Source organism: Lynx rufus, unplaced genomic scaffold (genome assembly GCF_022079265.1).
Source record: "Lynx rufus isolate CCGP_SWC_20201006 ecotype Redwood Valley unplaced genomic scaffold, mLynRuf1.p SCAF_3, whole genome shotgun sequence".
NCBI classification, from domain to species: domain Eukaryota; kingdom Metazoa; phylum Chordata; class Mammalia; order Carnivora; family Felidae; genus Lynx; species Lynx rufus.
In genome coordinates, this window is record NW_025814845.1 from 185,804,992 (window position 1) to 185,829,429 (window position 24,438).

At 38.7% G+C, this 24,438-nt stretch overlaps 1 protein-coding gene across 1 annotated transcript; it reads right to left on the reverse strand.

Annotated features, from left to right (window-relative positions):
* Positions 1–364: 364 nt before the first annotated feature.
* Positions 365–24,118, reverse strand: TLR3 (toll like receptor 3). Its single transcript, XM_047091558.1, has 5 exons — positions 23,993–24,118; positions 8,167–8,618; positions 5,592–5,783; positions 1,215–3,067; positions 365–987 (listed from the first exon to the last, which is right to left on the reverse strand). The coding sequence occupies exons 2-5, from the start codon at positions 8,605–8,607 to the stop codon at positions 759–761; spliced, it is 2,715 nt and encodes a 904-aa protein (XP_046947514.1). The 5' UTR covers positions 8,608–8,618; positions 23,993–24,118; the 3' UTR covers positions 365–758.
* Positions 24,119–24,438: the final 320 nt, after the last annotated feature.

A 24,438-nucleotide genomic window follows, 5' to 3' on the forward strand; every position in this document is an offset into this window, starting at 1 on the left:
AGCACACTATTTTATGACATGATGATACGTTTCACGTGAATGTATTATACCATGGTCATCATCGCTAAATATATAGGATTATTAAAGATTTTGTTCAACACCATAATTTTCAAGATCAGGAGTCAAAGAGTCCCAGTAGGACCAAATGATCTGACCAGGACCATCTCCTGAGTCTGTGGCCAAGAGAAAACAATATTTTACAACCACAAAGCTAATCTACTAATTAACCTTCAGGAAGCAAGCCTTTCTATAATACTTTTTTTTGTTTCCTGTAATACTTTTAAGTAAGAGAATTGTTTCTTCTAACACCTACAGCAGAAACCCAAATATCAGGGAAATATAAGGACTTATTAAAATATGTATTTTAACTAAGTAATGAAAATAAATTACAAACGTTTCCTGACCATGAGTCTGTAGGTTCAAATGGAATTTAACACTTAACAAAATCAACACTGAAGTGGGCACCACTAAAATAAAAGCTTTCTAACTGAAAAAAAAAAAAAATCCTGTGATGAAGCTTTTAAAAATTAGGATATATATTTTACTCTTTTACAGTCGAAATAGCATTGTACCCACTAAAACAATGATCTCTTATTTTCCTATGAGTGCATCCAAAAAAACTCCAAATGTAATTATCAGAAACCTCTCTAAGTCTGAATAAACAGATATATATTATTTTCAAATAAAACCTACATTTACTATGAAACTCTTTAAGTGGGGGAAAGTTACGCCTTTGTTAACTTAGTCTTTAAATAAATTTAATGTATTGAATTTCTGGATCCAAGGGCTACTTGCAATTTATGATGAAAGGCATTTACCCGTTCTTTCTGAACTGGCCAGTTCAAGATGCAGTGAGATTTAAACATCCCTCGTCGCAAACAGAGTGCATGGTTCAGTTTATAATCTGGAATATCCTCAAGAAAGATCAATATAATGGAATCCAGATTTTGTTCCACAGCTTGCTGAACTGCCTGGTGCACCTTGAATCTAGTAAAAAAAAAAAATTATTAAAATAAGTTATATATATCAGCATACGGTTTAGAACAGCCAAAAGCGCTAACATCCCCCCTACACTTGTTTTTGTCTGTCACTAATAATCAAGTTATTTTTTTATTTTTAAAACTCTTTGAGTTGTCAATCATAATGTAAGTAATATTTGAAAGCTCAAGTGAAAAAAACAAGCACACACTTAAAATTTCACAATGTCCACCTACCTTTTACACAATGGATCTTTTAATAGGTGCTGTGTTATAACGAAAATAGTTTTTCTGCTCCTTTTGATGCTATTAACAATTGATTCAAGTTCAAGGACACCTGCCTCAAAGTCCCTTTCTTCGAGACAAAATCTGAGAGTTTGATCTTTTTCTTCCATCGGAGAGAAGTTCTCCCAGACCCAATCCCTATCTTTATAGGCATGAATTATATATGCTGCATATTCAAACTGCTCTGGCTGTCTGTCTATTTCTTTGAAACCAAGAACTCGATGCACTGAAACATTCCAATAAAAAGATATCCTCCAGCCTTCGAAATGGATGAGCAATACGGTAAAGATGAAAATCAAAAGGATACTGGTATTTATTATGAAAAAGAGTTCAAAGGGGGCACTGTCTTTGCAGGCTGATATATCAAAAAGCATCACCGGGAAACCATGATATTGAGGTGGAGTATTACAGAGGTAATGGCTTGACAGGTCAGAGATGTTGGTATGGGTACTATTAATCCAATTAACGAACCAGGCAATACTTTCACAGGTACAATCAAATGGGTTAAAGCTCATATCTAAATTACTCAGGTTCCTGAAGGCTGGCCCAAAAACATCCTTCTCAACTGACGTTATGAGATTCTTCTGAAGGTTCAGTGACTTTAGAGATGCCTGATCATCAAAGACAGATAGCGGAAATATGTTTAAATTATTCAATCCTAAATCAATGCTCTTTAATTCAGATAAGCCCTTGAATACCTCTGCTGGGATCTCATCAAAGCCATTAGACCCTAAGTTCAGAATGTGGAGGTGAGAAAGACCCTTTAGAAAATAAACAGGACCACTAGGGTTTGCACGTTTCCATAGCCGTGCTAAGTTGTTGTGCTGCAATTCCAGAATTTCTAGTTTCTCAAGACCCTCCAACAGTTTATCATTTATGTTGGCTATATTGTTGTTGCTTAGATCCAGAACGACCAAGTTGCGAAGAGAATGAAAAGGTGAAGGAGAAGTGTCCACATTTCTCAGGGCCACTCTGCGGAGCATCAGGAGTTGGAGGCTTGGAACCAGGGCAAAAGACCCAGGCGTCAGTTGTAGGTATTTGTTGTAGGAAAGGTAGATTTCAACGATATTTCCTAGACCTCTCCATTCTTGGCCCGTGAGCTCTTGCCCAATTTCATTAAGGCCAAGGTCGAGTACCTGAAGGTGGCCCAGACAGGAAAAAGCGCCACTCTCTATTTTTGAGATTTTGTTTTTGGTTAGGTTGAGCGTGACCAAAGGAGACCGAGCAAGTGACAAAAATGTTTCATTTGTTAAAGTTCGCAAGCTTGTGAAGGAGTCGGATAGACTCAAGTGTTTCAGCTTTATCAGTCCCGTGAACATATTGCTTTTTATGCCTGGGAAGTTGTTGTCTCCCATGTTAAGATACTCCAAACATTTTAGCCACTGAAAGGAAAAATCATCGATCCTGGGACGCGAAGTAAGGGCAGTGCTTTGTTTGGTGAAAGATCGTCTCAAATCCAAGTATCTCACACTGAGAAGCCCATACAAGGAGTGAGAAAATAAGTGTTCTATATTATTATACCCCAGGAAGAAATATTCTAGACGTGGAAGCCAAACGAAGGAACCATTATCAATCACATTTAAGTTGTTGTGGGAAAGATCGAGCACGGTGAGATTTGTGTGCTTGAGCCCAACGAAAGTCATATTGCTCGTTCTGTACAGCTGGGAGTTGCTCAGGGACAGATTCTGAATGCTTGTGTTCGACAGTTCTAAACAAAGCTGCTCTGTGAGGTTGGGGTTCAGTTGAGCATTGTTCAGAGAGAGGCCAAATAATTTTCCAATTGCACGAAAACACCCTGGAGAGAACTAAAGGTGGGGGGAGAAAAAAGAGGTTAATAACCAAAACACGGTGGGGTCCGCATGACTCTAGAGAAGCTTAAACACAATTCTTTACTCCGCCCCCTTCCCCCTTCACCATCTTCTCTGGGTTTACTCGCCATCCCTCTACTGCACAGCTCCTTACTCTGTGCCTGCGACACCCACCTCCTGGGGCAGTCCCCCACCTTTCCTGGCCGCTGCTTACCTTCTGCCCAGCATTCAATGGCCTCCTTTTCAGGGGGCCCTCCCTGACCTCCCAGTCTAGGTGAGGTCCCTAGTATTTCTACTTGATCACACTGAGTATGATCGTAATTAATAAACTCTTTGTAAGGTCACCACTGGGGCAGATGCTGTTTCTGTCTCGCTGACCACTGTTCTCAGTGAACACGTGGGGAATGAACGGGTGGATTTTATTATGCAACGGTGACGCGCACTTTCCCTTCTGTAGCTCTGAGTTCCAGCCTTCCTCTTTGTCTGTCCAGCCCGGGTTTTCTCCTGATGTTATTGCATGACAGTGCCTCCAGCTCCCTTCTGCTCTGCCCCCACTCCCTCACCGGAAGCCTTGTCTGCTGTGGGATTCTGCCCCAGAACAAGAGGACAGAAGGCAAGGAGAGAAGGAATCCCGAGAGGGTCGGAGCCAGTCCTGGGTGGTTAAACACCAGGAGAGCAAAGAGGCTCTGATTCCTACTGTGTCATTTGTGAGCTGTTAGGGCTAATGGACGATAAGGCAAATTTGGTTGTAAGTAAAGTGAATTGGACTACAGAGCAGGAAATTGTTCAGTTCATTAGGGTGAACTTCCATGATAACATGTTGCAGTAATCAAAATTGAGTTTTTGAATCATTCTCAATGACACGGAGAATGCTCATGACGTGAGATGACTTTTTAATGGGAGGATACACTGTTGCCTATGGGAGGCAATACAGCACAGCTGTTAAGAGCATGGGCTCCGATCTAACACTGCCAGAGACCCAGTTCTGTCACCAAACTGTCACATGTGAGACCTTGGACAAGTTCCTCAACCCTGCTTCATCTCAATTTGCCCTTGGGTAAAATGATGATACGAATCAGTTGGTGACGGGACGCCTGCTTGGCTCAGTCGGTCAAGTGTCGACTCCTGATTTCGGCTCAGGTCATGATCTTGTGATTCGTGAGATTGAGCCCCACATTCAGCTCTTTGCTGACAGTGTGGAGCTTACTTGGGATTCTTTCTCTCTCTCCCCTGCTCTCTCTCTCTCGAATAAATAAATAACCTTTCAAAAAAGAATAAGTTGGTTACAGGACTATGTAAATGTATGTATTTAATAAATATATATTTATATGTAAATAAATATATAGATACTATAAATAAGTTATAAAAAATAATAAATTTAAATTTATGAATATATACAATAAATTATAAATATATATGCATATATATAAACTTATCATAGTGTCCAACATACGGTGTCTTTTGAATTTGTGCTCTGAATTTCAGTGGCTGTTGCTTTTTCTTATTATCACTTGGAGAAAAGCTAGAGATAAAAATACCCAACATAGGGTGTCTCTGGACTATGGGTTTTTGGATGATTTTTATCTCCCCCGTCATTACTTGCATATTTTGTAAGATTTCTACAATAAATGTTCTAAATAAACAAAAAAATGCTGTTCAATAATTAGCATGAATATTACATAAAATGTTTGCTTGTTTATATTTTATCATCTCAGGACAAATACACAGTCTATTTTTATGTCTGTAAGTTGATACAGCTTTTAAAAATCTGACTTAGTTTACGATTTCCAATATTCTTATCCTCAGCCTGTAAAGGACTAAAATACAAACATACCTGTATATGAAAGCAGTTACTGAAATGAATACCATGCATCTAAACAGAAGGTTAATTAGGTATATTCCATTATAAGAAGTATATTCCATTATCCGAAGATTTTCATAATAATCTAATGCTAGTTATCATTTATGGAGCACTTACATGAGATACGGTGCTAAATTCTTTACCATACAGCCTATGAAGTAGTGTTATTATTATACTAACTTTACACCTGGGGAACTGGAGCGCAAAGAACTTGAATAATTTGTCTGATTACACAAGTATTAGGAGAGAAAGCCCAGAAGGGGAGCCAGCTCGCCCAACTCTACAGCCTGTGCTCTTAACTATCATGCTGTTTTAATTCTTCCAGCGATTTTGTGCGATAGATAGTATTCCCACTTTACAAGTGAGGAAGCTAAGACCCAGAAAGGTTATGTAGGCTCCCCAAGGTTCCTAAAACTGGAACACGGATTTTAACCCACTTCTGTTAGACAGCGGAGCGCCAGCCCCCAATTGCTACCAGTGTTTCTTTTTGCGAGGAGGACATCAATGGCCCCAAGCAGTAAGTGTGAAGGACTTTTGGAAGGCATGGCAAACATTATTACCCCTTTCTCTAGGGATCTTTAGATTCTTACCCCTGTGACACAGTTAGGGATTGCCCACACTTAAAGGTAGAACACGAAATCATTTTACCCGACTTCTTACCTCTTTAACTGGATTTGATGACAATTCTAATTTCTTCAAAGAAGAATTGCCAAGGAAATCCAGTTCTTCACGTCTCAGGATATTAATTTTATTATTTGATAACAGGAGCTCTTGGAGATTTTCCAGTTGGAGCTGACTTCCTAATTTGGTAGATGACAAACCATTATGAGATAGATCTAATTTGATTAAATTCTGAGAGAGAAAAAAGATGCATACAAGTTAGAGTCTTGCCACCAAAAATAGTTCCTTTAAATGTACCTGAACTTAGAAATAACAGCAAAAATGTCACCTCTCTATTATTCTATAGACAATTGACAGTAGAGGTAATGAAAAATTTTCGTGGTGATCAAAAATAACATTGTTATAAGGGTTTGTTTCTCACTTCAAGAATTATTTAAAAAAAATTTTTAATGTTTATTTATTTTCAAGAGACAGAGACAGAGTATGAGCAGGGGGGGGGGCAGAGATAGAGAGGGAGACACAGAATCCAAAACAGGCTCCGGGCTCCGAGCTGTCAGCACAGAACCCGACCTGGGGCCCAAACCCACGAACCATGAGATCGTGACGTGAGCCGAAGTCGGACGCCCAACCGACTGAGCCACTCAGGCACCCAAGAATCATTTTTTAAAAAGAATGATTGGGGCGCCTGGGTGGCGCAGTCGGTTAAGCGCCCGACTTCAACCAGGTCACGATCTCGCGGTCCGGGAGTTCGAGCCCCGCGTCAGGCTCTGGGCTGATGGCTCGGAGCCTGGAGCCTGTTTCCGATTCTGTGTCTCCCTCTCTCTCTGCCCCTCTCCCGTTCATGCTCTGTCTCTCTCTGTCCCAAAAATAAATAAACGTTGAAAAAAAAATTAAAAAAAAAATAAAAAAATAAAAAGAATGATTTTATTTCTCTTACCAAAATAAAGGGATTTAAGCATATTTATTCATGATATAAGGAAGATTCATAATAAACATTTATTTACTTTATTATTTATAATAAGCATTTCCTTATGATGTAAGGAATATTCATGTGGCTTACTAAACATATAATGTCATGCATCAGCCTTGAAATGAAACAAAAATATGCTAAGTGAAATAAGCCATACAGAGAAAGACAGATACCATATGTTTTCACTCTTATGTGGATCCTGAGAAACTTACCAGAAGACCATGGGGGAGGGAAAAAAAAAAAGGTTAGAGAGGGAGGGAGCCAAAACATGAGAGACTCTTAAAAACCGAGAACAAACTGAGGGTTGACAGGTCGTGGGAGGGAGGGGAGGGTGGGTGACGGGCATTGAGGAGGGCACCTGTTGGGATGAGCACTGGGTGTTGTATGGAAACCAATTTGACAATAAATTTCATATTTAAAAAATAATAAAAAATATAAATAAGTAAATAAATATTAAAATAAAAAAAGAAATGAAACAAAAAAATGAAGAAATATTTTCTTTAAAAGTCCATGAAATCCTAACAAAGATTTTTACTTTGAGAAAGATTGATAGGTATATTAATTTTGCATCATGGCGAGTACAGAACATTCATTTTTGTTTTGTTAGTGCTGTGGGACATTTTAACCACCTTGTGCTATTTTTAACAGGTAAATTTCCACTCAGGGAAAAGGTAAGGAAAAGCTGATATATATTAGGGTAAAATCTTAGATGATGTGTATTCAAGAGAGTAAGACTTTTATTTATGTTTTCAACATGAAAGAACATTTTGCCAAAGATAATTCTAACCAGATTTTGAGGCCTTTGTGTCCAAAGCCATTTTGTCCACTGCAGAATCTAAAGAGGCATAAGAGAATTTCAAATCACTAGCAAGCAAGTCACTTTACAAATGTTTCTAAGCTTACTTGTTTGTACATTACTCTTGGCATGTGAGGTCAAGGAATGCCAAATTTTGTATAGGTCCATGTGATGAAGAAAACAAAGAGTTTAAAAAAATGGCTTTGGTTCAAGAAAAGTACCTAATAAGTGTCTCAGATTTAGAGACACTCACATACATTTTCACAGATTTAAAATTCAAGGAAAGTATTCAGGGGAAAAAAAGGATGGCCATTAGTAAAGCAATAATATGAAGAGATTTCTAAATCGAGAGTAGGTAATTTTTAGTTGGACAATTTGCTTTATCATGTGTCAATTTGTTAACTTTATTTAAGTCTGAATTTGGACGTGTGTTGTTGTTGTTGTTGTTTTCATTACTTCAGGTACTATCAGCAGCATTGAGAGTTTATTTGCTGTGTTCCTAATGGGATATTCTTATTCTTCTCGGGTTATGACAGACCAGATTCTTCTCTCATCTCTACCTCTTGTATCTGAGTTGTATTTTTAATGGGAGGGAGCAAGAGAGGCAGAGTTCTTTAAACTTAAGACTGAAAGTGAAGATGCTATTTTCTCTTTTGAAAAGATTTCCAATCTTAAATGGCCATATTTGTACATAGAGCTGCCCCTCTTCCCGTTTGGGTAGATCAGAGTTTTCATTCTTGACCTTGATACTTAGATACGAAATCTCAAGATTCATGAGTGGCTTGAAAACTTAACACGAGGCAACATATTTTTAATTTCTTATATGGAGGTGAACATTTCCATCCTACCTTCAGGTTTTGGAAGGGATCGTTTTCAATTTTCTGGATTGAATTGGACCTCAGATGGAGTTCCATCAAATTCACGCAGAAGATAAAAGTTCGCTCTGAAAGGTGAGAGAGTTCATTGTGTTCGAGGTTCAAAATTTCCAACAAGGGGAGTTTTTGGCACAATTCTGGCTCCAGTTTTGAGATGGAGTTGAATCCTCCATCCAAGGTAGTAAGTTGGCTGTATCTTGTAAAGTTGTCAGGTGGTAATCTTCTGAGCTGGTTATGGGTGAGATTCAACACCGTTATGTTTGCTGGGAGGTCATCGGGCACTTGTGTCAACTTCAGATGACTGCAGTCAGCTGCTTCATGCCTAACAACACATTTGTTGGTGGAGGATGTACACAGTATCCAAAAGGGCAACAGCCCCAAAAAGGAATAGATATAAGGCGAACTCTGGCTCATGATTCCCTCCTCTAAAAGAAACATAACAAAGTAGCGGACAACATTAATGACACAGGTTTTCATAGGCATTGGTATATTCCTTGTAAGATAGATAACCAAATGTGACTATGCGTGATCTTTTTATTCACAACTGGTATGATACACAAGTATGTATTATACAAGTTGTACCTCCAATAGAAATAATTCAAGTAGCACAGAAAAGTAAAAAAATGGAACACACACACTCGCTCCTCACTCTTCACCTCGGCCCCATCTTCAGTGTTTCAAGGTAACCTCCTGACAGTTTCTATTTCTAATGTTCACGGTCACCTCCACAAACTCAAATAACACGTTTGCGCTTATGCTTCTGTTTCGTCAATACAGTGAGTAGTTTCTTCCCACCGTAAAGATACGAAACTTACACTATTCGATCAATCTCCTCACAATTCTTCTTTAGTCACTTTTCATTTATTTAATCTATTGTTCTATTTATAAGTTTTATGACTATAGCTAAAACTCTGTCTTATTGATCAGACAACTTGAGACGTCCTCGCTTGATCCTCGGGATGTGATAGAGGAAATGTGCACCCCTGAATGTTCTACCCATTTCTTCCATATTTACGTTTCCTAAAACTGCCAACTACAGCCCTGGCTTGACGCTGTAAAGATATAAAATGTTAGCATTTTTATCCTAAAACTATGGCGAGTCCAACATACTTGGTCCACATAAATTCAGAAAATCTAAAGCCAATAAATATCATTTGCAATTTTACGATTATAGAAATAAGCATTCACTGCAGAATCAAGACAACGTAGAGAAACACAGTGATAAGGAGAAAAAAAACCTGGAATTACACTGCTGAGTTGTGTTCCTGTTTTCTGTTTGGTAGCCTCTGGCAAGTTAACTCATTTTTTTAGGACTTCATTCCCTCATCTTGTAAGTCTGGATAACTGAAGTCGCTCTTCCATAGCTTGTTACAATGATGAAATGAGATAAGCCTTACAGTAGTTGGCACACACCAGCGTTTGTTATTACTATTATTATTAATCAGTAAAATAATCCACGATTTATAAGTAGATAATTGCAACTATTCTCTACTTTGTAAACGTTTTACTTCATAAGGAAAATCTATACAAGACAGAAGCCAATTATATCATGAGACGATCACAGCTAACTATTAACCAGAAGAGGGGGCCAAGCGTGCAAAATCATTGAAATTCAAGGAAATTCATGGTGGCTAGAAGGATGTGAGAAGCTCCTTATTAACCCAGCCTTGGGTTAGATGGAGAGCCACAGTACCGACTCTAGGGCTGTTCTCACAGGCTGGGAATCAACTAGTATCTTCCCTGAACAGCTACAACTGATCTTCACTTGAGGAGGCTCAATTCCTCTAAACCTGTTCTGGTTTTCAATTTCATTTTATTTATTTCTTTATTTTTAAATGGTTATTTATTTATTTGAAGGCAGAGAGAGAGAGACAGAGAGAGAGAGAGAGAGAGAATGCATGCAGGTGCAGGAAGGGCACACAGAGAGGGAGAGAGAGAAAATCCCAAGCAGGTTCTGCACTGTCAGCATGGAACCTGACGCGGGGCTCAATTTCACAAACTGTGAGATCGTGAACCGAGCCAAAATCAAGAGTTGGACACTTAACCAACTGAACCACCCAGGGGCCCCTTCAATTTCATGTTCAGAACAGAAAGAAAGTCCCGGGTTATGAGGCATCCATCGATCACTTTACCCTGCTAGTTGGTCTAAAGAATCAAAGTTAACAAATTTAAGCATTTGCTAACATACCATTCACAAAATAGAAAGGCCTTTAAAAGTTTTAATGGGGTTTTAGGGGAGAAGATGGTGGAGTGGTAGAAGGCCCCTATGCTTGCCGCATTCCTTGAACATACCTGGATAAACATCAAATCATTCTCAACACCCAAGAAATCAATATAAGGGTGAGGGAATAAATTGCACAACTAGAGAGAGAGACAAGAGGCGACATCGTGGTAGGTAGGAAGGTGATATGTGCTTTGGGGAAGAAAAGAATCATAGGTGCTATGGAAGGGAGGGAGCCCTGATCACAAACAGAGAGGAGAGAGAGAGAGAGAGTGAGAGCGCACAGGGGGGATCACACAAGAAAAACACTTTCCCAAAACCATTGACTGAGAAAATGAGTGGGGCTGATTGCTGTGAGTTTTTACAACCAGCAGAGCTCAAAGACGGGACTTTTAGAAGTCAGTGCCGTGGCAGGTGTGGAGCCCAGTGGGTGCAATGATGCTCTGTGGTAGGCAGAGAGCTTGGAGTGGACAGCACTATCTGAGGATTCCTTGGGACACACTGGGAGAGATATTTACCCCTTCTTGGGGTGCATTTGGGAGAGGCGGCATTGCCTCTTAGGGGACAAAAGAGCCAGTGGGCACCATTGTGCTGCCCCGTTCCTTAGCAAAGAAACAGAGACAGTTCACCTGAGGGCAGCTGACCTGGATGCCAGCTTTTTGCAGCACTTTACTCTTAAACTCTAAGCTCCTGGGTGTTGGTACAGCTGCCTTTCTGGGACAAACCAGCACCAGCCCCAATGTGAAAGTGGAACTCTCCCCCAGAGCACCAGCATGAGTCTGCATTACACTGGGTCCCTAAAGTTTGGAGTTTTGAAACTCAGCTGGCCTGCCTGAGGTAAAACCCACTGGCTGGGTGGGCACACAGGCCAGACATAGACAGAGTGAAGGCAGGGACCTGAGGTATGCTTGGGACACACAAAGGGAGATTGTTAGCTCTTCTGTGAGGGCTTCATGGACAGCAGCAGACACAAACTCCCCTTCTCAGGGACAAGGGGGGAGGGTTGGCACCAATTTTTCCCCTGCCCATCAGCACACATTGACTTCAGGGAGCAGAACAGTGCTGACAGTGGAGGCCTGAGCCACTTACACCAAGTCCCAACCCCTGTGTTCTTCAGGCACATCTTTACCTGGGCAAATGTGACTAAGAACCAGAGCAGCAGGCCCCTACCCCAGAAGGCCAGCACAAACCCTCGCATGTACCAAGTCTACTGACCATAGAGTGCAGCAAAGCTTCAGCTCCAGTGGAAATAGGATCACACCTCTTTTAACAGGCAGACAAGAGCACACCTAGCTAAAACAAGCCACACTCTGGCTAAGGTCCACACACTTCCCACTGCAGGCAAGGAGAAACTCTGCAGAGGGCTGACCTGAGGGTAAGAGCAGTCAAAACACAGCATCAGAGTGCACACAGCAAACCCCAGAAACACTTCCTGAAGTTCTAGGTCTTGAGCACTATATGACCTCTTCTTAATAAAGCCATTACTCTCAGGAACATGAAACATATCCAGCTTTCCTAACACAGAAGAAGACAGAGACCTAGAAACAAAATGCCAAGATGGAGGAATTCATCCCAAAAGAAAGAACAAGAAAAGGTCACAGCCAGGGATCTAATTAAAAGAGATACAAGCAATATGCCGGATCCAGAATTTAAAACAACAATAAAAAGGATACTAGCTGGCCTTGAGAAAAGCATAACAGACACCAGGAAGTCTCTTACTGTAGAGATAAAGAATCTAAAAAACTGGTCAGGCCAAAATAAAAACTGCTATAACCAAGAGGTGAAACTGACTAGATGTAATGACCACAATAATGGAAGAAGGAGAGGAATGAATAGTGATATAGAAGACAAAATTATGGAAAATAATAAAGCTGAAAAGAAGAGGGAAATAAAAATATTGGATCACAAATGTAAACTTAGGGAACTCAGCAACTCCATAAAACATAATAACATTCATATCATAGGAGTCCCAGGAGAAGAGAGGGAAAAGGGGATAGAAAGTTTATTTGAGCAAATTATAGATGAAAACTTCCTTAATCTGTGGATGGAAACAGACATCCAAACCCAGGAGACAAAGAAAACTCCCATCAAAATCAACAAAACCAGGCCAACACAAGGACAGATCATAGTAAAATTTGCAAAATACATAGATAAGGAAAAAAATACTAAAAGCAGCCTGGGAAAAGATGTCCCTAACTTACAAGGGAAGACAAATAAGGTTAGCAGCAGACTTATCCACAGAAACCTGGCAGGCCAGAAGGGAGTGGCAGGATATATTCAATGTGCTGACTGGGACAACACGCAGCCATGAAACTTTATCCAGCAATGCTGTCATTCAGAATGGGAGGGGAGATAAAGAGCTTCACAGACAAACACAAACTAAAGAAGTTCATGACCACGAAACTAACCCTGCAAGAAATATTACTGGGGACTCTTTGAGTGGGAAAAGAACACCAAAAGCAACAAAGGCTAGAAATGAACAAAGAAAATCTCCAGAAACAATGACTTAACAGGTAATACAATGGCACTAAATTCATATCTATCAATAATCACTCTGAATGTAAATGGACTAAATGCTCCAATCAAAATACATAGGGTATCAGAATGGATTAAAAAACAAAAACAAAAACAAGACCCATCTACATGCTACCTACAAGGGACTCATTTTAGACCTAAAGACACAGGATAAAAGTAAGGGGATGGAAAACCATCTATCATGCTAATGAATGTCAAAAGAAAGCTGAAGTAACCATACTAGTATCAGACAAACTAGATTTTTAAATAAAAGACTGTAACAAGAGAGGAAGAAAGGCACTATATCATAATAAAGGGGACTATCCAAAAAACAGATAATCCAGTGAAGAAATGGGTAGAAGACATGAATAGATACTTCTCTAAAGAAGACATCCAGATGGCCAACAGGCACATGAAAAGATGCTCAACGTCACTCCTCATCAGGGAAATACAAATCAAAACCACACTCAGATATCACCTCACGCCAGTCAGAGTGGCTAAAATGAACAAATCAGGAGACTATAGATGCTGGCAAGGATGTGGAGAAATGGGAACCCTCTTGCACTGTTGGTGGGAATGCAAACTGGTGCAGCTGCTCTGGAAAACAGGGTGGAGGTTCCTCAAAAAGTTAAAAATAGACCTACCCTATGACCCAGCAATAGCACTGCTAGGAATTTACCCAAGGGATACAGGAGTGCTGATACATAGGGGCACATGTACCCCAGTGTTTATAGCAGCACTTTCAACAAGAGCCAAATTATGGAAAGTGCCTAAATGTCCATCAACTGACGAATGGATAAAGAAGATGTGGTTTATATATCCAATGGAATACTACTTGGCAATGAGAAAGAATGAAATCTGGCATTTGCAGCAACATGGATGGAACTGGAGACTATTATGCTAAGTGAAATAAGTCAGGCAGAGAAAGATACCGTATGTTTTCACTCATGTGTGGATCCTGAGAAACTTAACAGAAGACCACGGGGCAGAGAAAGTGGGGGGGGGGGAGTTACAGAGAGGGAAGGAGGCAAACCATAAGAGCCTCTTACATACTGAGAACAAACTGAGGGTTGATGGGGGATGGGGTGAGGGAAAGTGGGTGATGGGCATTGAGGAGCGCACCTGTTGGGATAAGCACTGGGTGTTGTATGGAAACCAATGTGACAATAAATTATATATATAAAAATAAATAAATAAAAATAGGCATCTCGTCACCGGCCTGAAAAAATAAAAAAATAAATAAATAAAGGGATTATCTACCAAGAAGATCTAACGGTTGTAAATATTTATGCTCCCAAATTGGAAGAAACAAAATATTAAATTAATAGCAAACATAAAGAAACCCATTGATAATAATATAATAATAGTAGGGGACTTTAACACCCCACTTACATTAATAGATCATCTAAAAAAAAAAACAAGAAGGAAACAATGGCTTTGAATGACGCATTGGACCACATGGATTTAACGGATAAATTCAGAGCATTTCATCCTAAAGCAGCAGAATACATCTTCTTTATAAGTGCACATGGGACGTTCTCCAGAATAGATCACATCCTGGGTCACAAATAAGACCTCAACAAATACAAAATGACTGAAGTTATACCATGCATATTTTCTGACCATACACTACAAAGCTTGAAGTCAACCACAGGAAAAAATTTGGAAAGACCACAAATACTTGGATGTTAAAGAACATTCTATCAAAGAATGAATGAGAGGGGCACCTGGGTGGCTCAGTTGGTTAAGTGTCTGACTTCAACTCAGGTCATGATCTCACAGTTTGTGAGTTCAAGCTTCGCATTGGGCTCTTCTGACAGCTCAGAGCCTGGAGCTTGCTTCAGATTCTGCATCTCCCTCTCTGTCTTCCCCTCCCTACTCACGCTGTCTGTCTCAAAAATAAACAAACTTTTAAAAAAAGAATGAACAGTTAACCAGGAAACTAAAGAAGAAATTAAAAAAAAAATGGAAACAAATGAAAATGAAAACACAATGGTCCAAAACCTTTGGGATGCAGCAAAAATTGTCCTAACAGGGAAGTATATGTAATATAGGACTACTTCAAGAGGCCAGAAAGCTCTCAAACACACAACCTAACCTTATACATGAATAAGCTAAAAAAGAACAACAAACAAAGCCTAAAGCCAGTGAAGAAGGGAAATAATAAAGATTAGAGCAGAAATAAATGATACAGAAACTAAAAAACAATACAACAGATCAATGAAAACTGGAGCCTGGTTCTGTGAACGAATAAAACTGATAAACCCATCCCTAGCCAAACTTATCAAAAATAAAAGAGAAAGCATTCAAATAAGTAAAATCATGAATGGGTGAGGGGAGATCAGAACTAACACCCAAAGAAATACGAACAATCATAAGAGGATATTATGTAAAGCTGAATGCCAACAAATTAGGCAATCTGGAAGAAAAGGATAAATTCCTAGAAACATATAAACTACCAAAGCTGAAATAGGAAGAAATGGAAAATTTGAAAAGACTGATAACTAGCAAAGAATTTGTATCAGTAGTAAAAAAAATCTCCTAACAAAAGTCCAGGGCCAGATGGCCTCTCAGGGGAATTACACCAAACATTTAAAGAAGAGTTAATACCTATTCTTCTCAAACTGTTCTAAAAAATAGAAATGGAAGGAAAACTTCCAAACTCATTCTACAAGGCCAGCATTACCTCGATTCCAAAACCAGACAAAGACCCCAGTAAAGAGGAGAATTACAGGCCATACCCCTGATGAACATGGATGCAAAAATTCTCAACAAAACACGAGCAAATCGAACCCAACAGTCTATTAAAAGAATCATTCACCACGATCAAGTGAGATTTATTCCTGGGCTGCAAAAGTGGCTCAATATTTGCAAATCAGTCAATGTTCTACACCACATTAATAAAAGAAACAATAAAAACCATATGGTCATTTCAATCGATACAGAAAAAGCATTAGACAAAGTATAGTGTCCATTCTTGGTAAAAACCTTCAACAAAGTAGGGATAGAGTGATCATACCGCAACATCACACAGTCCATATACGAGAATCCCACAGCTAATATAATCCTCAGTGGGGAAAAACAGAACTTTTCCTCTATAGTCAGGAGTAAGACAGGGATATCCACTCTCACCACTGTTATCGAATATAGTACTGGAAGTCCTAGCCTCAGCAATCAGACAACAAAAAGAAAGAAAAGGCATCCAAATTGGCAAGGAAGAGGCCGAACTTTCACTATTTGCAGACAACATGGTTCTCTATGTAGAAAACCAGAAAGATCCCATCAAAAAAATTGCTTGAACTGATACACAAATTCAGTTAAGTTGTAGGTTACAAAATCAATGTACAGAAATCTGTTGCATTTCTATACGCCAATAATGAAGCAGCAGAAAGAGAAATGAAGGAATAAATCCCATTTACAATTGCACCCAAAACAACAAGATACCTAGGAATAAACCTAACCAAAGAGGTAAAAGATCTGTATTCTGTGAACTATAAAAAACTGATGAAAGAAATCGAAAGTTACCCAAAGAAATGGTAAACATTCCATGCTCATGGATTAGAAGAACAAATATTGTTAAAATCTCTCTACTACGCAAGGCAAACTATACATTTAATCCCTATCAAGATACCACCCACATTTTTCACAGAGCTGGAATAAAAAATCCTAAAATTTGTATGGAACCACAAAAGATACTGAACAGACAAAACAATCTTGAAAAAGAAAAGCAAAGCTGGAGGCATCACAATTCCAGACTTCAAGCTATATTACAAAGCTGTAGTCATCAAGATAGTATTGGTACTATCACAAAAACAGACACATTGGTCAATGGAACAGAACAGAAAACCCAGAAATGGGCCCACAGCTATATGGCCAATTAATCTTCAACAAGGCGGGAAAGAATATCCAATGGGAAAAAGACAGTTCTCTTCAATAAACAGTGTTGGGAAAACTGGACAGAAACAGGCAGAGGAATGAAACTGGACCACTTTCGTATATCATACACAAAAATAAATTCAAAATGGATGAAATAGGAAATCAACAAAATCCTAAAGGAGAACACAGGCATCAACCTATCTGACACTGGCTGTGGCAATCTCCTACTAGACACATCTTCTGAGGCAAGGGAAAGAAAAGCAAGCATGAATTATTGGGACTTCATCAAGATAAAAATCTTCAAAGTAAAGGAAACCATCAACAAAATGAAAAGGCAACATCCAGAATGGGAGAAGATATTTAGAAATTACATATCTTATAAAGGGTTAGTATCCAAAATCTATAAAGAACTTATCAAACTCAACATCAAAAAAACAAATCATCTAGTTAAGAAATGGGCAGAAAACATGAACAGACACTTTTCCAAAGAAGACAGCCAGATGGCTAACAGACATATGGAAAGATGTTCAACATCACTCATCCATAGGGAAATGCAAATCAAAACCAGGATGAGATACCACCTCACACCTGTCAGAATGGCTAAAATTAACAACACAGGGAACAACAGGTGTTGGTGAGGATGTGGAGAAAGGGGAACCCACTTACATTGTTGGTAGGAATGCAAACTGGTGCAGCCACTCTGGAAAACAGTATGAATGTTCCTCAAAAAGTAAAAAATAGAACTATCTATGACCCAGCAATTGCACTACTAGGTTATTTACCCAAAGAATACAAAAATACTGATTTGAAGGGGCACATACACCTCGATGTCTATAGCAGCATTATCAACAAAACCGAAGTATGGAAAGTGCCCATCAACTGATGAATGGATAAAGAAGAAGTGATATTTGTGTGTGTGTGTGTGTGTGTGTATACACACACACACACACAACACACACACACACACACACACACACACACACACTGGAATATTACTCAGCCATCAAAAAGAACAAAATCTTGCAATTTGCAATGACACGGATGGAGCTAAATTGTATTATGCTAAGTGAAATAAGTCAGTCAGAGAAAGACAAATACCATATGACTTCACTCATATATGGAATTTAAGAAATAAAAAGATGAACATAGGGGAAAGAAAAAAAAGAGAGAGGGGAGCAAACCATAAGAGTGACTCTTAACTGTAGAGAATAAACTGAGGGTTGCTGGAGGGGAGGTAGGCGGGGAGGTGGGGTAAATCAGTGGGTATTAAGGACAGCACTTGTGATGAGCACTGGGTGTCATATGTAAAGGAGGAATCACTAAATTCTACTACTGAAACTAATATTATACTATCTATTAACTAACCAGAATTTAAATAAAAACTTGAAACAAAAAAAAATAACTTAAAAGTTTTAATAAAAATATTTTATATTTTGATATGCTGTACCAAAATTACTTAGGAAACACTGCATAAAATATTTTGATTTTTTATCTAAAACTTTTGTAAGTCTTATAAATGAAATGTAATCATGTTTGATATTTTAAATGGGTGATTTGAGAATACTTTAGTAACAATCACAGCGGTAGACATAGAGGTGAAAGGCAGTAAGATTTTCATTTACGGAATCTTTGCCTAAATAGAGTTTTTAAGGAACTAAAATTGCTGATGAATAAAACATGGATGCAGTTGAGCACAATGAGGTGAGTGCAGAAGAATCTTTGAGGCAACATGAAATCTTCTACCGTCTACTAAATCAGTTCTTCAGAATTATGCTTCATAGAGTTGCTGTTTATTTGGACTGTTACTTTCTTGAAGTTTATAATTTCTGCCATTTTATTCTTGTTGAAAGAACTATATGTGATTTCATCTCTATAATACTAAGATCATTTAGCTTCTTAATCATGCTCTTGGTTAAATGGCCAGTTTGGAGGCATATGTCAAACACCTGCTCTTTGGTTATCACTGTAGAATCATTCCACCATGTTCCTGGGTTAATGCCACTATCTTACGGATTTCAGTATCTTCTTTCTTGAAATATTGTTGTTCTGACTAGAGTCTCTCCTTGAGTGGCTCTTCCCCCTCTTTCCCCAGAATATTTATCAGGGGTTATCATTCAAGTTCTTGAACATCTGTTTTTGTTCTTTTGTCATATGATTTTGACAGGTAGGCTATTTGAGGTTCAAAATACTTTTAATGAAGAATCATGAAGGCATTACCCACTGTCCTCTAATATGCATTGTTCCTAAAAAGAAACCATGCCCATATGGTTTCCTTTCCTTTCTATGAAAGGCACTTTTATCTTACTCCTCTTTTTCTTTTTGAAGTATCTTTTCTTTCTTCTTGGTAATGGAAAATTTCACAGGTACATTTCATGCTAAATCCTGCCTCTAAAATGTACCTGTACACTCTAAGTCATTTTCAATCTGAAGACTCATGTCTACGTTTTCAGATTTCTTTTTTCTATTATTACTTGGGATATTTCCACTTCTCCCTTCCCTGTTTTCTCTCCTTTGGAACCACTTTTAGGTAGACATGGGTCCTTGTATGTGATCATCTTTGTATTTAAATTTATATTCCACCTTTTTATCTCTTTAGTCTATACTTCCAGATAGAAGCTCAGCTTTTTGCATCAGGATTTGTATTATATATACTTTTTTAATTTTAGCAATTATATTTTAAATGCATACAGAAGAGTACACAACTCGTGAATGTACAGCTTGTTGAATTTTCACACGTCAGTGCATTCACCACTCCGATCACCCCTCTGCTCAGGAAACACAGCACTACGAGCCCCTCAGAAATCTCCCTCATGCTCCCGCCCAGCCACCACCTCCTCCTTCCCAAAGACAAGTACTTCACGATTTCATACACAAAAAAGATTCAGTTGACTTGCTTTTGTATTACATGTTAGTGGAATTGCGCATTATGTATCATTTTATGTCTTTTCTTTTTTTTTTTTTTACTCCACAGGAGATCTGCATCTTGTCCTATAGCAGCATTTGCTAACTTCCATTCATAAAGAACATGGCTGTCTCACAGTTAAGTTCTTCCAGCATTTCTAATGAAAAATCCTAAACAAGAGCACAATTCACAGAATTTTAGTGGCCACTCTTGTATTACCATATATCTACCCATCTACCCATCATCAGTTCACTTCAACATCAGTACCTCTCCCTCTAAAGAGTATGCATTGCTGCCTTCAACTCAGGATTTGTTAATAGTTTTTCTTCTGATATAAAATTTGCATACGATGAAATGCACAAATCTTTAGTGCACATTCTCCGATTTCTGACACATGTATATGCCTGTGCAACCCAAACCCTAAAGACAATCCCCTCCCTTTCCCAATTGATGGCAATCCTCACCTCCCAGAGTCCGTCACAGCTCTGACTGTTTTCTACGGTGATGTTGTATGATTTATAGCCTCCTATCGATGGGATCATAGTCAGTCTTTACTTAAACAACGCTTCTTTTACTCAGATGGTATTTTTGAAGTTCATCCATGTTGCACGTGGTGGGAGTTTTGTTTTGTAAATTTTTGTTTTCACCGAATGAGATTCCACTGTATGAATATATCATATTTTGTCCATGCCCATATTATTAGACACATGGATTGTGTGCAGTTTTTCACTATAGTAAAATGAAGTTACCAGGAACATCTCTGGACATGTTTTTACGGACATATATACTTGATTTCCTTGAGGTAATTACCTATGATTGGAATTATTGGGTATTTAAAAGAAACTGTCAGATCTTTTAGCAAAGTTTGTCCATTTTATACTCCCACCAACACCTTTACCAACAATTGGTACCGTTCTCTTATTTTTCAGTCATTCTGGTGAGTGTGTAGTCATTTCTCATTATGGTTTTAATTTGCACCTCCTGACTGACTGACGTTTAACAATTTTATAGGTGCTTATTGTCCATTTGTGTATCTTCCCTCGTATACTCAAAGATTTCACTCATTTTTTAATTAGGTTGTTTCTTATTTATTACTGCATTATAGGACCTTTTTATACACATAGATATCAACCCACTGTCAGATTTATATTTTGTGAATGTTTTCTCCCATTTTGTGGGTCACCTGCTCATTTTCTTAGTGAATGATATCTTGATAGTTACGATAAAGCCTAATTTATCAGTTTTTTAATGACTGCTTTCTGAGTCCTGTCTGAGAAAATTTGCTTCCTCCCGAGTCATTATTATTATTTTTAAAGATGAATGGTTTTAGGCGTCAGGTAAGGGTCTCTGATCGCTCTTTAATAAACTTTTGTGTCTGATGGGAAGAGTCTAGGTTCATTTTTTTTTCAGTTGCACATCCAGTTTGTCAGGCTTTTTTTTTTTTTTTTAAATACTTCCCTTTTCCCACTGGCTTGCTTCAGCACCTTTCTTAAAAACCAAATAAGTGTGGGCGGGTTTAAGCGTGGTCTATATCTGGGCTCTCTACTCTCTGACGCTGAATATTTGTTGATTCTTATGCCAACACCACATTGTTTCGATTATTGTAAGGTTTTATTGCAAACCTTGAAGTCAGAAGTGTAAATCCTCCCGTTTGATATTCTTTTCCTACATTGCTTTTTCCATGCCGTGGTTGATGGGAATTATCTGAAATAATTTTACTTATTTTTTAATTAATTATTCCACCTGACTAGAATGTAAGGCTATAATAGTAGAGGACATAGTTGTTTTTACTCTGTACTGCTTTGCTGTGTCTAGAAAAATGACAGGAACATAGCAAATACTGAATAAATAGATGTTGAACGGATAGCTTCCCATGGGCAGTTAATCAGCCAAGAAAACCTCCTTTATCTCCACAAACAGCCACAACTTTATTTCGGTAGGACACATACCTAAGGTGGTATTCTCTGGTATGGTCATTTACCCAGTTTCATTTTCAGATATTTAAAAAAACCCAAATACATCTTCAATGTATGGAGATGGATCAACAAAAAAAGCTATTCAAATAATTTAGGTTTTCCATGGGATCTAAAAGTCATGTCACAAGAAGAATTCCAGATAAGTTTTAGAGAATAAAATCATTTTAGATGATTAACTGCAGGAAAACAGAACTAACGTATTTATAATTGTCCTGATAGGCTTTTAAAAATAGTGGTTTTATTTTTATTTTAATCTAGTCCTCAGAAACAGAAAAAAATCAGCTTCTATTAATTATGTCGTGGCCTTTATAATACTGGCACTTTCTAATACAGTATTGTTACAGCTACACAAAATTTTTATATTTATAGGCTATGAGGAATATTGCAGCCCAGGCCGGCCCCTTACCAAATTGCTCTGATACATGAAGAATGTGGGGTTGGGAATGATACATTCTGGAAATCAGGGACTAACTCCCCATACCCCACATCTCTGGGGTTCTCCCAAACCTCCTTCCCTGTACCATAAGCACTTCTACCTATATTTACCAACACACATGCATACAGTCCCTGCAGTATACTCTCTCTTTGTCTGGGTGACATTTATCTCTTCTGGAAGGGCTGTAGATAGACATCAGAATTACTGAAAAGGACTAATCCCTTTACGAAGAAGATCCCCGAAGGTCTGAAAGACATTCCCAGATCTGAAAATACATTTGTCCCATGGAAAAAGGCTCACCAAATGATAGGCAGGAAGAGTGAAAAAGGAAAATCCACAGAGAGAATCTTAGACAACTTCAGAAACAAGAAAAACAATCTTAAAACCTTCAAAGGAGGGGTGCCTGGGTGGCTCAGTCGGTTAGGTGTCCGACTTCAGCTCAGGTCATGGTCTCCCGGTCTGTGGGTTCGAGCCCCAGGTCAGGCTCTGTGCTGACAGCTCGGAGCCTGGAGCCTGCTTCAGATTCTGTGTCTCCCCCTCTCTCTGCCCCTCCCCTGCTCACGCTCTTTCTCTGTCTTTCAATAATAAATAAACATTAAGAAAAAATTAAAAAAAAAAAACCTTCAAAGGAGAACATATGATCAATTACTTTCAAAAGAAAAAGATCCTGAGTGATAGAAAACTTTTCATTAGCAACATCAGCCACCAGAAAACAATAGTGATAAGCTTTCAAAATAATCAAGGGAAATACCTTTGAACTGACAATTTCACTTCCAGCCAAACAACTCAAGATAAGGGGGAAAGCTATTTTGAGATATGCAACGATTCTATAAGTTTATGCCTGTGCAACCTATATTGAAAAAGTTACTCTGGAGTTTGCTTCAGTAAAACAAACCGAAATACAGTTAGAGGATGAGACCCCAGTGAAAAACAAATTGCTACTGAGTGAGACGTAACAGAAGCCAAGAAAGCTAAAAAGAGGAAAAACAGGCACTCAGCGGGCCTAGCAATTTTACAAAGGTCTTTCAGGATGCACAGAATTCTATGCCTCCTTCCAAGTGAGAGACAATATTGCAGCATGATTAAGGCGCGGAATCGGCAGCCGGGCTACTTAGAGCTAACCACTGTTTAGTTTGGCTTTTACGGCTTGGTTTGTAAACCTCACAGTATTTTTTTTTCTGAATGTGTATACAGATACAACTAAATGCAGACACACGTGCCAACTCCCAATCGACTGTGAAATTAGGAGGCAACTTCCTGAAACCAGGACTGCCCAAGGCTGACTCGAATTTCATCTGACTCACCTGCATTTCCTAGTGCCAATTTCTGACCTTCCTATCCACTGAAACGCCTTTCTACTTTCTCACCTTCTGCCACTTTCCTTTACGAGGTCAAAGAAAGCCACTTTCGTATTGCTAAGGAACACCTGAAGTGTGTTCTCCTTTGCAAGCGTATTATCATAAAGTGCCAGCTCCTGTCTCTTCTCCAGCCAACAAGACTCAGAAAAGGAGAAAGCTCATTCAAGATCACAGGGCTCTGTAACTTTAACACAAAGATCAGATTTTTTTAAAAGACGGTTGCAAAATGAGTTCCATAGCTTTTCTAATGTGCTTTTCCACATTTTACAGAACTCCGCAAAGGAAAGGAAATTAATTACTGCATAAAATGTTTTATAATGTTAATTATAAATTCTTGCTATTACGTGTATTCGGAGTTAGGATACACTTCTCCCACACCTCTATCATCCCTTTTCTCCCATTCTCCATTTGAGTCTGGCCAGATCAAAGAAAGACCAAAGAATGCTAAAACCAATGGGCATTCCAGATCTGCCCAACATGAGAGATTCTATCCCAGTAAGAATTTTAAAGAAATACCTTCATGTACTCTGATAACAGCTGACTGTTCCTTTTTTTCATTAGTCCAAATTCAGTCGTTTTCACCAGGGAAGCATGTTAGATTTCCTGCTGCAATCGTGAAAGTGAAACTAAAAAAAAAAAAAAAAAAAAAGGCAAGCTTCTTATACTTCGTGGATTCTAAGAAGGCCAGAAGGAAAAAAGCACATTATCAGCAGGAGAAATTTTAAACTGCTTCTTAAAAATGTCTTGCTTTTCTTCTTCAGATATAGTTCCTTAGGTTTCACTCAAAGAGTCACAGATTTAGCAACGGAGAAGCTGAAAAAGCAGGACCTCCCTACTCGGTGTGGGCAGGGCTAGTACTCTAGAGGTTAACAGATCCCTGAGATTGAATTCCTCTCTCTCTTTTTTTTTTCCCCCAAAACCTGATGCAAAACTGTCGTCAGAATCTAGTAGAGTGTGGTCAG

Coding starts and splice junctions, on each gene's coding strand:
- TLR3 (XM_047091558.1), bottom strand. CDS start 8,607: ATGAGCCAGAGTTCGCCTTATATCTATTCCTTTTTGGGGCTGTTGCCC. Junction 5,784..8,166: donor ATCCCTTCCAAAACCTGAAG/GTAGGATGGAAA, acceptor TTTCTCTCTCAG/AATTTAATCAAATTAGATCT. Junction 988..1,214: donor AAAGATCCATTGTGTAAAAG/GTAGGTGGACAT, acceptor TTTTTTTACTAG/ATTCAAGGTGCACCAGGCAG.